The sequence below is a fragment of the Pseudonaja textilis genome, chromosome 7 (genome assembly GCF_049901715.1).
Source record: "Pseudonaja textilis isolate UNSWEBS1 chromosome 7, rPseTex1.2, whole genome shotgun sequence".
NCBI lineage: Eukaryota > Metazoa > Chordata > Lepidosauria > Squamata > Elapidae > Pseudonaja > Pseudonaja textilis.
The window spans coordinates 3,489,874-3,509,065 of NC_141996.1; the positions used below are offsets into that span (position 1 = coordinate 3,489,874).

General features: G+C 42.9%; 1 protein-coding gene across 1 annotated transcript in view; it reads right to left on the reverse strand.

Annotated features, from left to right (window-relative positions):
- MYO7A (myosin VIIA) overlaps positions 1-19,192 on the reverse strand; it is a 104,898-nt gene that overhangs the window by 80,681 nt on the left and 5,025 nt on the right. Inside the window, exons 3-10 of the mRNA XM_087937847.1 lie at positions 16,560-16,712; positions 14,049-14,233; positions 11,328-11,449; positions 9,901-10,043; positions 9,278-9,391; positions 6,818-6,971; positions 6,185-6,261; positions 4,249-4,368 (exon numbers count right to left, since the gene is read on the reverse strand). Coding sequence (XP_087793973.1) covers positions 4,249-4,368; positions 6,185-6,261; positions 6,818-6,971; positions 9,278-9,391; positions 9,901-10,043; positions 11,328-11,449; positions 14,049-14,233; positions 16,560-16,712 — 1,068 coding nt within the window. The remainder of the gene's footprint in view (positions 1-4,248; positions 4,369-6,184; positions 6,262-6,817; positions 6,972-9,277; positions 9,392-9,900; positions 10,044-11,327; positions 11,450-14,048; positions 14,234-16,559; positions 16,713-19,192) is intronic.

Consider the following 19,192-nt stretch of genomic DNA (forward strand, 5'->3'; position numbering starts at 1 on the left):
ATCAGTGTTTCACAGCAAATGTAGTATGTGCAGTACAATGCAGTGAGACACATGGAGATGTGTCCATTGGTGAAACAAAACAACCATTTCACAAACGCGTGACGCAACATAGGAGAACAAATCCATCAGGACTAGATTCAGCAGTCCGTCCGCTTTTAAAAGACAATGGATGCTCTTTTGAAGACAGCCAAGTCCACATTTTGAACAGAGAGGACCGCTGGATTGAAAGAGCGGGTCAAAATCCCATACTACCACCTCTTACAATACTAGACAACACAGTATCAACAGTGGAGACCTTCCAATTTCTAGGTTCTATCCTATCACAAGACCTAAAATGGACACCTAACATCAAAAACGTCATCAAAAAAGCACAACAAAGAATGTTCTTTCTGCGCCAACTCAGGAAGCTCAAACGGCCTAAGTGGCCTCTACAGTTCTACAGTGGAATGATTGGGTTTGTCATCTGCACCTTTACAACTGTCTGGTTTGGTTCTGCAGAAAAAATAATGGCTACCAACCTGCCTTCAATCGAGGACCTGTATAAAAGAGGACTGTGAAAATATTTACAGACCCTTCACATCCTGAACATAAACTGTTTCAACTCCTTCCCTCAAAATGAGGCTATAGAGCACTGCACACCAGAACAACTAGACACAAGGGGAGTTTTCTCCAAAACGCCATTAGTCCGCTAAACAAATAATACCCTCAACACTGTCCAACTATTTACAAAGTCTGCACAAAACTGTTACTATTAATCTTCTCATCATTCCTTATCACCCACCCCCTCCCACTTGTGACTGTATGACTGTAACTTTGTTGCTTGAATCCTTATAATTTATATTGACTGTTTCTTAGTATGATTTGATTGCTTACTGTACCCTATGACTATCGTTAAGTGTTGTACCTGAGGATTCTTGACTCTTGTATCTTTTCTTTTATGTACACTGAGAGCATTTGCATCAAGACAAATTCCATGTGTGTCCAATCGCACTTGGCCAATAAAGAATTCTATTCTATTCTATTCTATTCTATTCTATTCTATTCTATTCTATTCTATTCTATTCTACTTCTGCTCTACTCTACTCTACTCTACTCTACTCTACTCTATTCTAATTCTATTCTATTCTATGAGGCTATCTAGGTCATGACCATGGTGGCGCAGTGGTTAGAATGCAGTACTGCAGGCTACTTCTGTTGACTGCCAGCTGCCTGCAATCCGGCAGTTCAAATCTCACCAGGCTCAAGGTTGAACCACCTCCCGTCCTTCTGAGGTGGGTAAAATGAGGACCCAGATTGTTGGGGGCAAGAGGCTGACTCTGTAAAACGATTAGAGGGGACCAGAAAGCACTGTGAAGCAGTATATAAGTCCAAGTGCTATTGCTATCGCTATGTCAAAATTGAACAGCCCTCCTTCAACAATGGAGGGGGAGGGATACAACCTCATGTATCTCCAGTCTGCCAACACGGTCCTTTCAGCAGTTCCAAGAAGGCTCCACACCCACTTGCACCACTCAGGTGACTCTGGGGACACAGACAAACCTCCAAGTGGCCTCAACGACTCCCTAAAAGGATTCAAATGACCTGCTTATCTGCCAGGAGGTATAAATCCTCCCATCCAGTCAGAGCTGAAGAAGCTTTCTTGGATGAGAAGCTAAAATGTCTTCCCAGAAAATAAAAATCCAATTGAAAAAGCCCCTTTGGAACAACAATGACCTGGATGGCAAGAGAATGTCCATATACATTCTCCATTGTAGTATTACCTTATCTTAGGGGGGGGTTTGGCAGCCCTGTCTGATGGAGTGAAAGGATCCTTTCCCATCCAAACCGCCTTTGAGGAAATAAATGCCATACGCCGTTTTTCCTAGATCCTACAACCTGTTTACTGTGAAGTTCTCAACCGAAGATATCCAGTAATCCGATGGATTTCCGGACGCTTTTTGCTCTCGTGGGAAGGAGGTCTGTAAATGGCACGCGTTGATCTTTTCCACAATCCACACAAAAGCCTGCCGTAAATGCCCTGGAAATGCAAAAAAAAGAGAGAGGGAAAGACCAGCCGTTATAATTTATTTCAGCCTCCCTTGGGAGCCCTTCCTCCTTATTTTGATTCTTTTTGGTCCAGCCCAGTATTTATCAAACTCCACTGCTTTAAGATGTGGAGAATTCCCCAGAATTCCCCAGCCGCTATGAATTCTGGGTGTTGAAGTCCACCCATCTTGTAGTTGACACGTCCAAGAAACATTGCTGTAAAACCAGTGGTTTCAGGCAGGGGGGAGGGGAATTCAAAAATCCCAGTAAGTGGTTCGCTGCCCAGTTGCTGGGTGGGCATGGCCGTGGTGGTCGTGGCCTACCAGGACTTCTGGTAGGGCTGTTTTTTGCCTTCCCCAGAGTCTGGAGGCTTCCCTCTGGCCTCTGGGAGGGCGAAAATGGCCTCCGGAGATCCTCCGGAAGCCAGAAACAGGCCCATTCCTGGATTTCCAGTACTTCTGGAAAGCCCATTTTTCCCAGAGCCTCCACTTACCTGCATCAAAAATGGGCCACGTGGAGACTCTTGGGAGGGGAGGGGTAGGGTGGGTAGGGCCAGCCAGTTGGTTCAGCTACCAGTTTTATTTTTTAATTATTTTTATTTGTCAATTGCTTACAAGATAATAGGTATGAGTAAAAACATAGTTATGAATACATGGATACATATAAGAAAAATAAAAGAAACAATAGGACAGGGACGGTGGGCACGTTGGTGCACTTATGCACGCCCCCTACAGACCTCTTAGGAAAGGGTCAATAGTAGACAGTCTAAGGTTAAAGTTTTTGGGGTTTGCGGGAAAAAAACCCACAGAGTCAGGTAGAGTATTCCAGACATTGACCGCTCTGTTGCTGAAGTCGTATTTCCTGCAATCAAGTTTGGTGCGATTAACCTTGAGTTTGTATCTATTGTTTGCTCTTGTATTGTTATGGTTGAAGCTGAAGTATTCATTGACAGGTAGGACATTGCAATGTATAATTTTATATGCTATACTTAGATCGGACCTAAGACGGCATAGTTCTAGGTTGTCTAGGTCTACAATTTCAAGTCTGGTGGCATAAGGTATTCTGCAATGAGTAGAGGAGTGGAGAACTCTTCTTGTGAAATATTTCTGGACTTTCTGGACTGTGTTAATATCAGATACATAATATGGGTTTCAGACTCATGAGCTGTATTCGAGTATTGGTCTAGCAAATGTTTTCTATGCTCTAGTTATTAGTGTAATATTACCAGAGAAAAAGCTACGTAAGATTAGGTTAAGAACTCTTAACGAACTAGATGCAAGTTTAACATCCGGTTCACCCAAACCAGTCCGAACCGGTAGAATCCTACCCCCTGGTTTCGGGGCTCTGGGAAACTGCACTCTGGGGTAGAAAAATATTTTCTCTCCCCATTTTTTCCATTCCTTTTTTCCCCCCTTCTCTTTTTTGCGGAGTAGTAGTGGTGGTATGGCATTATAAACAAAACATGGTTTCTAGGAGTCTTATAAACAAGACAACTTGTTTGAAGGGAAAGGAAAGGAAAAGAAAGGAAAAGAAAAATGGAAGAAGGGAAGGAGAAAGGAAAGGGGAAGGTATAGAGAAAGAGAAGGGAAGGGGGAGGAAGGTATAGAGAAAGAGAAGGGAAGGGGGGAAGAAAAGAAAAAGGAAAAAAGGGAAGGAGAAAGGAAAAGGGAGAAAAAAGGGGAAGGAAAAAGGAAAGGAAAGGAAAAAAGGGAAAGAGAGAAAGGAAAGGAGAAGTTGGGGAGGGGAGGAGGAGAAGAAAGAAAGAAAGAAAGAAAAAGAAAGAAAGAAAGAAAGAAAGAAAGAAAGAAAGAAAGAAAGAAAGAGAAAGAAAGAAAGGAGAAGGAGGAGAAGGAAAGAAAAGAAAAGAAAGGGAAAGAAAGGAGGGAAGGAAGGAAAATGAGAAGGAAAGGGAAAAGAAAGACAAACACAAAAATGCAGAAAATGTCTGATTTTTTTCCACAGCATTTACACATAAATTAACCTAACCTCTGAACATTATTTTCATCTTTTTCTATAATCTGTTATTTTTTTTCTAGTCATTAAAAACCATATATCATGAATTCACATTTTCTGTTTCGTGCAAAAAAAACAGTTCAGAAAGCATTTCCGATTGTTAAGATCTAGCTCTCTCTCTCTCTCTAAGAATCTTGGGACATGTAGTTTTTTTTCTCAAGAAGGGAGCAAGAAATGGAGGCACAAGGCAGAGGACGATGCAAAATTCACCTTGACAAAAGCATCTCTGACATCTATGGCCTGCTCCATGCTGAGAGGCGTGGAAACCGTCTCCCCTCTGGTAATGATAGTCCGGCTAGTGAGACAGTTCATCAGATCCTGAGGCTCAACCTAGAAAGCAGTAAAGGGGAAACGTTACAGAATAGCATAGCATAGCATAGCATAGAACAGAATAGAACAGGGAATAGAATAGAATGGAATAGAATAGAATAGAATTAGAATTAGAATTAGAATAGAATAGAATAGAATAGAATAGAATAGAATAGAATAGAATAGAATAGAATAGAATAGAATAGAATAGATATTGGAATAGAATAGAATAAGAAAGGAATAGAATAGAATAGAATTAGAATTAGAATAGAATAGGAATAGAATTGGAATAGAATAGAATAGAATAGAATAGAATAGAATAGAATAGAATAGAGAAAGGAATAGAATAGAAATAAAGAATAGAATAGATATTGAAATAGAATAGATATTGGAATAGAATAGAATAAGAAAGGAATAGAATAGAATAGAACAGAACAGAACAGAATAGAATAGAATAGAACAGGGAATAGAATAGAATAGAACAGAATAGAACAGGGAATAGAATAGAATAGAATAAAATAGAATAGAATAGAATAGGGAATAGAATCGAATAAAAAGAAAATAATAGAAAATCAAAATAGAAAAGAATAGAAAGTAAATAATAGAATAGAATAGAAAATATGAAATGGAATGAATAGAATAGAATAAGAAATCAAAATAGAATAGAATAGAAAGTAAATAATAGAATAGATTAGAAGAGAATATAGAAGAGAAGAGATTTAGAATTAGAAATATAGAAACAGAAATAGAGCCGGAAGGGACCTTGGAGATCCTCTAGTCTAACCCCTTGCTCAAGCATCTACAGTACCTATACCGTTTCAGATAAGTGTGTGTCTAGTCACTTCTTAAAACCCTCCAGTTCTCTTGTTCTTTTCTCTAGTGGAGTTAAGTGGCAGCCACACTGCAGAAATTTGCAGAAGTAGCCAAACTTTTGCACGGAAAAAATATTAAGGACCTTAAACTTGGGGAGGAAATACTGTATATTCCCTAGCCCAGGGTATCCCAGCCTCGATAACTTTAAGATGTGCGAACTTCAACTCCCAGAATTCCCCAGCCTGCACACAATAAATGCTATGTTAGCGTTCCTTGTGACCAACCCAAATTTACAACTGTCCTTCTTTTCCGGCAGAGGATGTTAAACAAACATCACACGGTCTTAGAGTGAACCAATGATTCTCTTGTTGTTAACCAAGCTACAGGTTCTTCTCAGCTTACGGCCATAATTGAGGTCCAGACTTCTGTTGCTAAAGGAGGTGTTAAGTGAATTGTGCCTCATTTAATGACCTTTTAAAACCTGAAACAAGGACTACCTGATAGGAGAGCTTCTAGGAATTCTGGGAGTTGAAGTCCACAAGCCAGGTGCCAAGTGGTATGGCTGGCTGAGGAATTCTGGGAGTTGAAGTCCACAACCCTTAAAGGTGCCAAGTCGTATGGCTGGCTGGGGAATTCTGGGAGTTGAAGTCCACAATCCTTCAAGGAGCAAAGTCGTATGGCTGGCTGGGGAATTCTGGGAGTTGAAGTCCACAACCCTTCAAGGAGCAAAGTCGTGTGGCTGGCTGGGGAATTCTGGGAGTTGAAGTCCACAAGTCTTAAAGTTACCAAGTGGTATGGCTGGCTGAGGAATTCTGGTAATTGAAGTCCACAACCCTTAAAGGGGCAAAGCCGTATGACTGGCTGGGAAATTCTGGGAGTTGAAGTCCACAAGCCTTAAAGGTACCAAGTGGTATGAGGAATTCTGGGAGTTGAAGTCTGCAAGTCATAAAGGGGCCATTGTTCTACTGTAAGGGAAGCTTCCTACAGCTTCTACCTAAGCAGGACGGGAGAGAATCCAGCTCACCTCCAGCAACAACGCAGCCGTTATCAAGGACGCAGAATGGACAACCTCACAAGCATCGAGATTGTCGTAGTTGCGGGCTGCGGAGAGAGAAGGAGAAACAAACTGTTGGCAGACGTGGGATTGGGGTTTGCTCTCTGTTTATATACAAGAGGCTTGTTTGCACAGGTTAACCCCACTCGCTTCTAGCCCTGATGATGTTACCTAACTGGGTAATGAAAGGTCTGCAAGAAAACAACCAAGCTCAGAGAGCAACAAGGATCCCACAATTTTCCTCCTCCTCTTTCTCTTCTTCTTCCTCATCTCCACAGTTCTCAAACCCTTCCAGCATTGATGTTATTATCTAGTGGGGTAATAAAATGTCTGCAAGAAAACCACCAAGCTTACAAGGTACCAAGGATCCCCTAGTCTCCTCCTTCTCCTCTTCTTTCTCATGCTCCTTCCTAGCACTGATAATGTTACCTAGCTGGTAATGAAACGTCTGCAAAGAAAACAATTGAACTCAAAGACCCCTCATTTCAACCCTGATCTATACATATTTTCCTTTCTAGATAACCACGGACTGGAAAAGGGAAAATGTTACCAAACGATGGTAGAATTCCTACTCTGTGGCTTCACATTAACAGAAGATGCTACCTTCGTATCGCAGGTTTCCCATATGCAGGATAGAGGCCAAAAGTTTGCAGATTTCCCAGTTCTCCGTGTCGGTGAACATCAGGACTTTCATGGCTGCCCGGATGTTGGAGTATTCTTTGCTATCGTCTCTACCGTCACAAGTAATGCAGTTGCCCTAGTGCAAGATGGAGAGCGCAAAGCATTACGGAGCCTGATAACCGACATTTCTGGTCCACAGGCAGGCCATGGCTTGGTTTGTTGATGGTGCTTTGTTCTCCAGGCTTGTTGTTTTTTGGATTCTGAACCTTTCGTCACCAGGATAGGTAACATTGGTTGAAGAATGGGGACCGGAAGTGACACCGTGGCGACATCAGCAGCAAAGGAACGGAGCTCTCCGTCCCCTGCACTGGTGTTGTGGTTCACCAGAAGCCTGTGGAGATGGCAGCGGAATCGGACAGTGGGGAAGAACGGGGACCAATCTGGGTGTCTGGAGAGGACTCGGACGAGGGTCCTGCATCTGATGCAGAGATGGGGCCAGGACCATCTGGGAGTGAGGTCCTGACTCCAGAGCCTCCGGAATCTGGCAGCAGTGAGGAAGAGGAACAAGGGGAACCTGTTCCCAGTGTGCGTGTGCTCAGAGCTGCTCGAAAGCAAGAGCAGCTGAAACAAAAGGGGTGACTTGGGAGTAAGGTTTGGAGGTGATTGCCTCTCCCATAAGGGATAAAGGACAGGCAAAGGTGATGAAACCTGTGCAGGAAGCAAAGTCTTTCGTTCTGTTCAGATTAATCCTTGAGGCTCTGTGTGGACTTTGTACTTCAGTTGGTTTTTTTATAGTTCATTTGGCACTTCTGTTGTTGGCAGCACTTCACAGGAAAGAAAGGTGGGTGCTTATCTCGAGAGACTATTTGGAACTAATTACAGGTTGAAATAAAACAGGAATTGTTTTAACTGAGCATGTGCTTAATTATGGTCTCGGAAGCCTTGGTCAGAATAACTGGCTTCTTCATGTTTGTGGGCTCCAGAGAAAGCCAAAGCCACCCTGGAGGGGTGGTGAAGCAAAGGAGAGGTGCCTTGTGAGGTTCCAGGGGAGAACGCAACTCCCCTGTAGAGCCCCAAGGCTATTGCTCTCTAAGCCACGTCACAGAGAAGAGGTGGCCAAGATGGCCACCACACAGCCAGAGACAGCTTCAATCTAAGAAGAGTGCAGGAATGGAGTCAGTGACAGTGTGGAGATGGGTGAGAACTATCCTTTTCCCTTTAAAATCTAATGCCTTCAGGTGTTTTGGAGAATAGCTCCTCTTTTTGGCAACTCCTCAAATATTGGAAAACTGCTATCATGTCAGCCGTAGTCCTTCTTCTCATTAAACTAGTCATGCCCAATTCCTGCAACTGTTCTTGATATATTTTAGCCTCCAGTCCCCTAATCCTCTTCGTTGCTTTTCTCTGCACTCTTTCTGGAATGTCTTCCTTCTCTGCTTTTATTGATCCCATGTGGTCAGGTGGTTGGTAGGTCATGTGATCAGCTGCTCACGTTGTGCGTGACATGCCATGTGACCGGCTGGTGATGTCGTGTGAAGGTCACCTAGCGAAGACGTGGTCGGTGCCATCATTGGTTGGTCGCTCAATGGATATGGATCCTTAAGGGCAGGGATGGGATTCAAGTGGTTCTCTGCCTGTTTGCTGGGTGGGCATGGCCATGGTGGGCGTGGCCTACTGGGACTTCTGGGAGGGCCATTTTTTGCCTTCCCCAGAGTCCGGAGGCTTCCCTTGGGCCTCTGGAAGGATGAAAATGGCCTCCTGTGGGTTCTGGAAGCCCTCCGGAAGCTGGAAACAGGCCCATTCCAGACTTCCGGAAAGCCCATTTTTCACCCTCTCGGAGCCTCCGCATGGACTTACCTGCATTTTCACCCTCTCGGAGCCTCCGCGTGGACTTGCCTGCATTTTTCACCCTCTCTGAGCCTCCGCGTGGACTTACCTGCATCCAAAACGGGCCATATGGAGACTCCTGGGAGGGGTGGGGTGGGCGGGGCCAGCCAGTCAGTTTAACATCCGGTTCACCTGAACCGACCCAAGCCGGCTGAATCCCACCCCTGCTTAAGGCGTTGGTAAGCTGGCTTCAGGTTGGTTGATCGTTCCGTTTATAGAATACCAGACTTCGATACCGGGCATAGGGTGGCATGGCATGTCACATCACATGACCAGGCGGTCACATGACCCACCAACCACATGATATCAATAACAAAGATCTGAACACAGGATGCTTCAGCCAAAGTCTTGTTGAGCAGGTTGCCTAGCCTGGTGATGAAACATTCAGAAACAAAACAGCAAGCCAGGGGAGCAAACCATCACCGACATCTACCACCCAAGTTATAAATATTTTCTATCGTGGCTTAGTTTATGACAAGGATGCAGCCTGGCTCGCTTATGGACCGAGCAGAAAAAAAGAGATTCAAAAAATTATTGTTATTTTTAACCTTTTACCATGGAAAGATAGTTATAATCCATTGCTTTCCTAAGTCCCAGCACTTTTTTCTGCTCCAAGCTCATTCCTTTCAGCATGCAGTAAAATATGTGGTAGTTTCTCTCATCTCGAGCCTGAGGAAAAAGAGAAAAGGAGAAGGGAGACCTTAGGACATAGAATAACAGAGTTGGAAGGGACCTTGGGGGGTCTTCTAGTCCACCCCCCTGCTCAGAGGCAGGAAACCCTATTCCATTTCAAACAAGATGGCTGCCCAGTTTCTTCTTAAAAGCCTCCACTGGTTTTTATTTCCACTGGTTAATTGTTTTCGCGGTGGTTGTTAAGCTAGGAATGTGGCAGTTAACTGAATCTGGCTTCCCCATTGGTTTGCTTGCCAGCAGGTCACAAAAGGGGATCATGTGAACCCAGTCTACTGTGACCGTCATAACTACGAGTCAGTTGGCAAGCATCCGTATTTTGATCACGTGACCTTGGGGAATACCACAACAGTTGTGTGAAAAACAGCCACAAATCATTTTTTCCCTGTGCTGTTGTAACCTTGAATGGTCACTAAATGGGCAGTCATAAGTCGAGGACGACCTGTACACCTGAGGGGTGCGTGTCTGTGTCTGTAAGGTATCCTTACCTGTCGACAGACGCGGGATTTCTCCAGGAGGTACTGCTCGATTTTAGCTCCCTCGATCGCCCCTCGCTTGTTGAAATGGATGTCAATGTATTTGCCAAACCGGCTTGAGTTGTCGTTGCGAATGGTCTTGGCGTTGCCAAAAGCTAACACAAGACAGACAGACGAAGTTGTAACCAGGATTGCACTAAGCCCTTTCTTCCAAACCAGGTTTAAATGGGGCATTGGGTCCAATAAAGATCCAAGGAACGGAATGGAATGGAATGGAATGGAATGGCATAGCATAGCATAGCATAGCATAGCATAGCATAGAATAGAATAGAATAGAATAGAATAGAATAGAATAGAATAGAATAGAATAGAATAGAGAATGGAATGGAATGGAATGGAATGGAATGGAATAGAATAGAATAGAATGGAATGGAATGGAATGGAATGGAATGGAATGGAATGGAATGGAATGGAATGGAATGGAATAGAATAGAATAGAATAGAATAGAATAGAATAGAATAGAATAGAATAGTTGGAATGGAATGGAATATGAATACGAATAGGAAAAGAACAGAATAGAACAGAACAGCCTGTAGAATAGACTAGAAATAGAGTAGAAATAGAGTATAATAGCATATAGAATAGAATAGAACAGAATAGAATAGAACTGTTATATTAAAACAATCATGTTTTAAGCCACCCAAAAGTTTAGAATATAGAAGAGACGAGAAACGAATAGAATAGAAAAGAGAATAGAATAGAATTAAAAATAGAATAGAATAGAATTGTTATATTAACAAAAAATGTTTTAAACCACCTGAAAGTTTAGAATATAGAACAACAGAGTTAGAAGGGACCTCGGAGGTCTTCTAGTCCAGCCCCCTGCTTAGGCAGGAAACCCTACACCACTTCAGACAAACGGTTATCCAACATCTTTTAAAAGGCTTCCAGTGTTGGAGCATTCACAACTTCTGGTGGCAGGTTGTTCCGCCGATTGATTGTCCTCACTGTTAGGAAGTTTCTCCTTAATTCAGGGTTGCTTCTCTCCTTGATGAGTTTCCACCCATTGCTTCTTAAACCGCCCCTTCAGATGTTTTGGAGAATAGCTCGACTCCCTCTTTTTTGGGGGTAGCCCCTCAAATATTGGAAGACGGCTGTCATGTCACCCTAAGTCTTTCTTTTCATTAAACTAAGCATACCCGATTCCCGAACCGTTCTTTACATGTTTTATCCTCCAGTCCGCTAAGCCTCTTGGTTACTCTTCAGTTGCAGATATCTGCTTCTCAACTTAACCAGCATGGTCAAAGAAAGAGAGCCACATTGGCCCAACGTTGGTTTGTCCGTTTGTTGAAAGGTCTGGAGTTCGATCGGAGTTATCATCTACTCCACTTTTGCCCCCAAAAGTTAAGATTTTTCCGTGCCAGGCGCAAAAACTCACCTTCCAAGATGGGGTTGGCTTCCAGGACCTGCTGTTCGATCCAGGAATGCTGACCACTGATGGCCGCGAGGAACTGAAGGATCAACTTGGTGCTTTCGGTTTTTCCCGCGCCCGACTCACCACTGCGACAATAAAAATTTTTTTTAAAAAATAAGAATACAGATAATCCTCGACTTATCGCCACAATTGAGCCCCAGATTTCGGTGGCTAAGCGAAACATTTCTTAAGTGAGCTTTGTAGCCTGTTTTCTGACCATTCTATGCCCAGTTGTTAAGTGAACACGACAGTTAATAGAATAACAGGGTTGGAAGGGACCCTGAGATCTTCTAGTCCAACCCCGCTAAGCAGGAAACCCTATACCAGTGGTGGCTAAAAGTTTGTCAAAAGTTGCCAAAAATTGTGTGTGCGCTTGCACATTTGCACTCGTGTGTCAGCAACCAGAAGGCAATGCGGGCCCCCCCCATGCCCCATACGCATGAGCGCACAATCCCCACCCCACCCCCACCCCGCTGCTCCCTTACCTGCACTGCAGCCTTACAGCTGATTTTTGGCCAATTTGAGGCTCTTTTTCAGCCTCCCAGAGGCTTGAGGAAGGCTTCTGCAGGCTTTGCAGGCCGAAATATTGCCCCATTTCGTCACTCCTGGTATTTTCGGGAAAAGCAGGAAGTGATGAAACGAGGCTAGTTTTTGGCCTGCAAAGCCCGCAGAAGCCTTCCTCAAGCCTTTGGGAGGTCGAAAAAGGCCTCAAACCAGCCGAAAATCAGCTGTGAGGTGCGCGCATGCGCAGTTAGGTAAGTTTGCCTGCAACTCACGTGCCGGCACAAATGCTATAGATTCGCATGCCATAGATTCGTCATCATGGCCCTTTACCATTTCAGACAAATGGCTGTCTAATTTCTTCTAAAAATCTTCCGCTGTTGGACCATTCACAACTTTCAGAGGCAGATTGTTTCTCTGATTCATTGTTCTCACTGTCCTTTGTTAGTGAAGTGGTTGATTTTCTCCATTTTTTTAAAAAAAAATGTTTTTAGCAAAAATACAGGTGGGAATGAGCAGGTTGGATCTCTACCTGATAAAATGTGTCTACTTCCACTCCCCTGGCCACTCTGAACACCTCAAGTTTGACAGAAAAGCTGGGAAAATGAGTCCGTCCTTCCTTCCTTCCTTCCTTCCTTCCTTCCTTCCTTCCGTCCTTCCTTTCTGTCATGCTCTCCTGTCAGAGTCTGAATCCGAGGAGGAAGATGAACAGCTGACAGGGAGCGGGAGTGTGGCTCCGTTGGCTGTGGAGGAAACTGGGGAAGGGCAAAGTCCAACTGGGCAGAGCAGGGGAGAGGTAGAACAAGGGAGAGGGAGTTCACAGGAAGACCCAGGCTCACCACCTCTTCATCCTAGGGCACGCAGGGAGGAATGGAAAAGGGAGCCAACATATTGGGGAGCATGGCTTACGAGAGAGAAAAGGCTCCGATTCCCTTCACAAGGGACATCTGTGGAGACAGTTTACAGGAGAGGCAGATGGGAGGGGCAGTTGTTGGGAGCAAACGTTGAGTTTATCTAGTGTTGGCTGCTGTCATGAGAGTTCCTGGCTTCCTCACAACTGGTTTGATTTACTGCCGTGTTACTTGACTTCTGAAACTCCTTATCTTGCCCTGCTGGTTGGATTTATGGTTTAAAGTTTTCTGTTTACAATGTTTGGACTGGAATAACTGCAGCCAAAGGCTGTTGAAGGTTTGTGGGAGAGTTTTCCTTCAGACCGGAGAGTAACCGGATCATTGGCGGCAAAGTTGGAGCTAATAAAGAGACTCATACTTATTCTCTGGCTGTGTTGCCCTTGTGTCCCGCCTCAGGTCATCACTTTCTTTCTCTTTCTTTCTTTCTTTCTTTCTTTCTTTCTTTCTTTCTTTCTTTCTTTCTTTCTTTCTTTCTTTCTTTCTTTTCTTTCTTTCTTTCTTTCTTTCTTTATCTGGGCAAACAAATTTCTTTCTTTTTCCTTTCTATTCCTTCCTTTTTTCTTTCTCTCTTTCTTTCTTTCCTCCCTCCTCTTTCTCTTCTTTTTTCTTTCTTTCTTTTTCTTTATTCTTTCTTTCTTTCCTTTCTCTTTCTTTCTCTCCTTCCTCCCTCTTTCTGCCTTTGCTTTCTTTCTTTTTTCATTCCTTCTTTCTTTCTTTCCTGCCTACCTCTCATTCTCTCTCTCTCATTCCTCTTTCTTTCTTTCTTTCTTTCTTTCTTTCTTTCTTTCTTTCTTTCTTTCTTTCTTTCTTTCTTCTTTCTTTCTTTCTCTCCTTTCTCTCCTTCTTTCTCTCTTTTTTCTTCTTTGTTCTCTAACTCTCTCTCTTTCTTTCTCTTTTTTTCTTTCTTGGATGGATGGAAACTAAGAAAGAAAGAAGAAACCTAGAACTAAGGAGAAATTTCTTGACGGTGAGAACAATTAACCCGTGGAACAACTTTGCCTCAAAAGTTGTGGGTGTTCCATCACTAGAGGTTTTCAAAAAGAAATTCGACAGCCATTTGTCCAGAATGGTATCGGGTCTCCTGCATGAGCAACTCCACAATATCTAATACTTGTGCAGATAATTGCTTTACTCTGGCAAGATTCAGTCTGTAGGCGAACAGCAATAAAGAAACTACTCAGAAATGCCCTAAGGGTTGTTCTGAATTCTTTGGGCATGACACCCAACACCAAGAACTGGAGACTTCGATGGGCCCCAATATCTCCCCACTTGCCTTATAATACAACACTGGTCCCTGTTGTTCCTTTGCATGTTGAAGTAGCAATTGTCCGCAATGGCAAAAATGTGTGGGGGCATCTCCCCAATTTTTTTGTTGGTGTAGAGACGGATCTGGTCCGGCGAGTAAATGGGAAGCAGCTGGTAGGGATTTACGGCCACCAGGATTGAGCCTGTGTATGTCTGGAGAACGAAGAGGAATAAGCACACATGCACAAACGCACAGACACAAGGGTAAGAATAGTTGTGCGAGGTCAGAGTGTGGATCTGGTTACAACATCGGCCCCTTCATGATAAAGCTTAAATTATTATTATTGTTGTTGCTGCAACATGATTCTGACTGCATTTGGTTAATCTTTTCAATGTAGTGGAGTAGTATATTAGTAGTAGCATTCACACAGCAGCAGTGGTAGTAGTAAAGTCCACTAGACTTGGTATTGTTGATGATTGGATCCTGTTGTAGATGTTTATATTATCACGTTGACAGTTTAATAACAAATATTTTAATAAGACATCAGCTGTTATAGTTGTTTATATTATTATGTTGATAGTTTAATAACAAATACTTTAATAAGGGATCAGCAACGCTTGTCATAACATTTAACTTCATTTACTTTCATAAATGAAACAATTGGTTTTTTAAGATTATTATTATTCTCACAATTTAATAAAATACTTTAGCCTGGAATCATAACAAACAAAGGGAACTAGCCTTTTATCTATTCCTGCATGGGTGGACTCCAACTCCCAGAATTCCCCCAGACACAATCGGTAGCCTTCAACTCCCAGAATTCCTTGACCCACATGGGTGGACTCCAACTCCCAGAATTCCCCAGCCAGCAATCGATGGACTTTAACTCCCAGAATTCCCCAGCCAGCAATCGATGGACTTTAACTCCCAGAATTCCCTAGACAGCAATGGATGGACTTCAACTCCCAGAATTCTCCAGTCAGCAATGGATGGACTTCAACTCCCAGAATTCTCCAGCCAGCAATGGATGGACTTCAACTCCCAGAATTCTCCAGTCAGCAATGGATGGACTTCAACTCCCAGAATTCTCCAGCCAGCCATTCTGGCTGGGGAATATTGGGAGTTGGAAACTCCTCTCTTATCTTAAAATCGTCAAGTTTGGGAAACATGGCTGTATATATTCTTCAGCAGGAAATGGGACTTCTCTGTTGCCAAAATTGTGCTCTCATCTTTCCCAATGACCCATGGGAAAAAGAAAATCGCAAAACTTTCCAATTCAACCCCACAACTGCCACAGACACCCGACTGAATTGTGCGATGCTATTTTTCAGCCCCAAAGCCATTTCAGTAGCAGAGACGACGCGGACTTGATCCAAATGAAAGCGTTAACCAAAAGACAAAATAATTGCGAAGGATTGGCCCTTCCCCACCTGGAGCCCTTGGTTGCTGTTGTTGTTTTTTTGCAAAGCTGCAAAACATGCAGTGAGCAACCAGATTGGGGGGTTGACATAAATGTGCCACCCCCAAGCCAAGCAAGCAGAGGGAAGCGATCCACAAAACGTAGCATTAAATAAAGGGCCGTGCATAAGACAGGGTGACAATAAGGCACTTGGCATACTTACCCTTCCACCACAATTAGTCTAGATTTCAAAGCAGAAGGAACAGGAAAATGTTATTTTTGTGTTAAAATAACCATTTTTTCCAAGGACAGGAGAGGAGGAAGGGAGGGGAGGAGAAGACGGAAGAGAAGAGAAGAGAAGAGAAGAGAAGAGAGAGAGAGAGAAGAGAGAGAAGAGAGAAGAGAAGAGAAGAGAAGAGAAGAGAAGAGAAATGAAGAAAAGAGAAGAAAAGAGAGAATATAAAATATATAGGAGAGGAGATAAGAGAAGGAGAAATAAGAGAAAGAGAAATGAGAAAAGAAACAACAGAGAAGAGAGAATATAAAATATATAGAAGAGGAGAGGAGAAAAAAATGAGAAGAGAAAGAGAAATGAGAAAAGAAACAAGAGAAGAGAGAATATAAAATATATAGAAGAGGAGAGGAGAAAAAAATGAGAAGAGAAAGAGAAATGAGAAAAGAAACAGAAGAAAAGAGAGAATATAAAATATATAGAAGAGGAGAGGAGAGAAGGAGAAACAAGAAGAAAAAGAGAAATGAGAAAAGAAAAAAGAAGAGAATAGAATATAAAATATATAGAAAAGAAAAGAACAGAACAGAACAGAATAACATAGAATAGAATTCCTTATTGGGACATATAAGGAATTTGTCTCCGGTGCACACAAATATACACACATACAACAACAAAGTCATAGGTCATCATTAACCATTACAATCATTATAAGAGATAAACGACAAGTGATAACTCATAAGATACCAATAGGACAAGATAGTAAGAAAGATGAGAAAAGACGAGAAGGCAAGAAAGATGATAATAGCAATACAATACAAAAATGGCCATAAGATGAATATAAATTAACCTAATCGTCGAAAGGAAGAAAAACTGTTCGATAACTTTTCCGTCAAGAGAAAACACTCACGTAAATCAGGCGCTCCTGATAGCGGATGAGAAGGTTTCTCAGAATGCCAGCCTCGTTCAGATCCCCCAAACGGATCATGTCTTCCACCCCGTGAATGGAAGTCGGGTGCATCGGTTTGATGTGTCCAGCATTTTGAGGAGAGACCCAGTGCTCCTGAGGGGAGGAAAAAAAAAAAATAAAAATAAAAAAATCAAGCAAGCATCATCCAGACAGAAAAGAAAGAACGCACAGTGCCAGTAGTTCAAGTCTAAATTACCGATTAACAGAGATGGATTAGATTAGATTGACTGAGTGGGAAGGGACCTTGTAGGTCATCTAGTCCAACCCCCTCCCACCCAAGCAGGAGACCCTACACCATTTTTAACAGAGGGCAGTCCAGTCTCTTCTTGAAAGTCTCAAGTGATGAAGCTCCCACAACTTCTGAAGGCAACTTCTGTTCCATGGGTGGATTGTTCTCCCTGTCAGAAAGTTTCTCCTTATTTCCAGGTTGAATCTCTCCTTGTTCAGTTTCCATCCATAGTTCCTTGTCTGGCCTACAAGCGCCTGTTTTAGTTCCTTCGTTCCCTCGGGTTGAAATCGTCCTATATGGCCATCGTACTTCTGCCAACAAGAGGTTCTTCAGCCTGTTTTAATCTTTGTAAACTACATTTCCCTCAGATGACTTGGGAGAATCGGGCGGATCTTATCAGGAAGTAGCTCGAAACTCGTGGTTCGCTCCGAAACTATGTGATCGGGCTTAGTTTTGGGGGAAGAAAATAAGGAGAAAAAAAAAATTCTGCCTCTGCCTACCAGCGTCCATCGGTATTCATCTGGCTAGTGTCCTGTCAGTGTGTCTGAGAGAGTTGAGGGCTGTTTGGAAACTGAAAGAGTATTTGCTGTTTGAGCAAGAAGGAGACAGCAAGGAGCCTGGGCGTGGCTTAGATCAACTGTTCTGTACTAAAGCTGCTTGCTGCTGTGAAACTAAAACTGAAACTCCTCTGCTTGTGTTTTGTATTTGAAACAGATTTCCATCCATTATTCCTTGTCTGGCCTTTGGGGGGGGAGGGGCTTTAGAAAATAGCTTGACCCCCTTCCTCCTCCTCTCTGGGGCAGCCCCTCAAATATTGAAAGATGCTCTCCTGTTTCCCCTGGTCCTTCTCTTCCCTAGACTATTCATACCCAATTCCTGCAACCGTTCCCCATATTTTTAGCCTCCAGTCCCCTAATCCTCTTTGTAGCTCTTCTCTGCACTCTTTCCAGAGTCTCAACGTCTTTTGTGTAGTGTGGTGACCAAAACTGGATGCAGGATTCTAGGTGTGTTCCTTATTAAGGCTTTTTAGAGTGGTATTAGTACCACATGTGATCTCGATTGTATCCCTCTGTTAGTCAAGCATTGAACTGCGCATGGTTAAAGCACCACTGAAAAGGCTTCACAATGAGTCTTGCTTTGCAGAACATCTCAAGAAACCGGAGCTTTGGCGGAAACTTGCCACAGCAAAGCTGTGTTCACCTTGAGAGGCAGCCAAATCAAAGGGACTAGCCTCTTTTCCCAAGTAAAAAATGTGATTAAAAAGGCAGCTTTTGTGAAGAAAAGAGAAGAGAGTAGAACAGAATATAGAATATATAAAATAGAAGAGAAGAGAGAATACAGAGAATAGAATAGAATTAAAAATAATAAGAATTGAATTGAAAATAGGCTAGAATAGAATTTAAAAGAATAGAATAAAATAGAATAAAAATAATAGCATAGCATAGGATTAGAAGAGAAGAGAAGAGAAGAGAAGAGAAGAGAAGAGAAGAGAAGAGAAGGGGAAGAGAAAGGATAGAATAGAATAGAATAGAATTTTAAAAAGGATGGGGAAGAAAAATGGATATAGGGTATAATAGAATAGAATATAGAATAGAATAGAATAGAATAAAATACAATACAATACAATACAATACATAGAATACAACAGATAGAATACAACAGATAGAATACAATAAATAGAACAGAGTAGAGTACAATAGAGCAACAGAGTTGGCAGGGGCCTTGGAGGTCTTCTAGTCCAACCCCCTGCTTAGGCAGAAAAACCCTCTACCATTCAGACAAATGGTTTTCAATGGAACTGCGTCTACATGGAGGGAAGTAAGCAGTGCGGTACTCCAAAGCTCTGTTTTAGGCCCGGTACTCTTCAACATCTACAACAATGATTTCGATGAGGTGATAGATGGGGAACTCATCAAATGTTCAGACGACGCCAAGCTGTCAGGAATAGCTAACCCTCCAGAAGGTAAAGGCTTAAGATACTGAAGGATCTCGACGACAGACTTGAACATTGGGTGCTATCTGACAAGTTGCTGAACATTTCATCCGAGATCTGTGGAGATTCTCGGTCATCCAGATCATGGCTGTCCCAAAGATCATCATCTTTTAATGACCCCGTAATCCCTTGCGGGATGGAGTCAGGTCAACTGAATGGAGCTAGCAGAGTGTTTCCTGGCCGGATGCCCTTCCTGTCACCAATACGGAGGGTTTTTTTTTTTCCCAGCAGACATATCCTCATTGTGTCCAGAAAGAGAAATATCTGCCTCTACCTAGGATCGAACTCACAGCCTTCTGATTGTGAGGCGAGAATGCCACCTCTAGGGCCACCGCACCACTCCTCATGGTT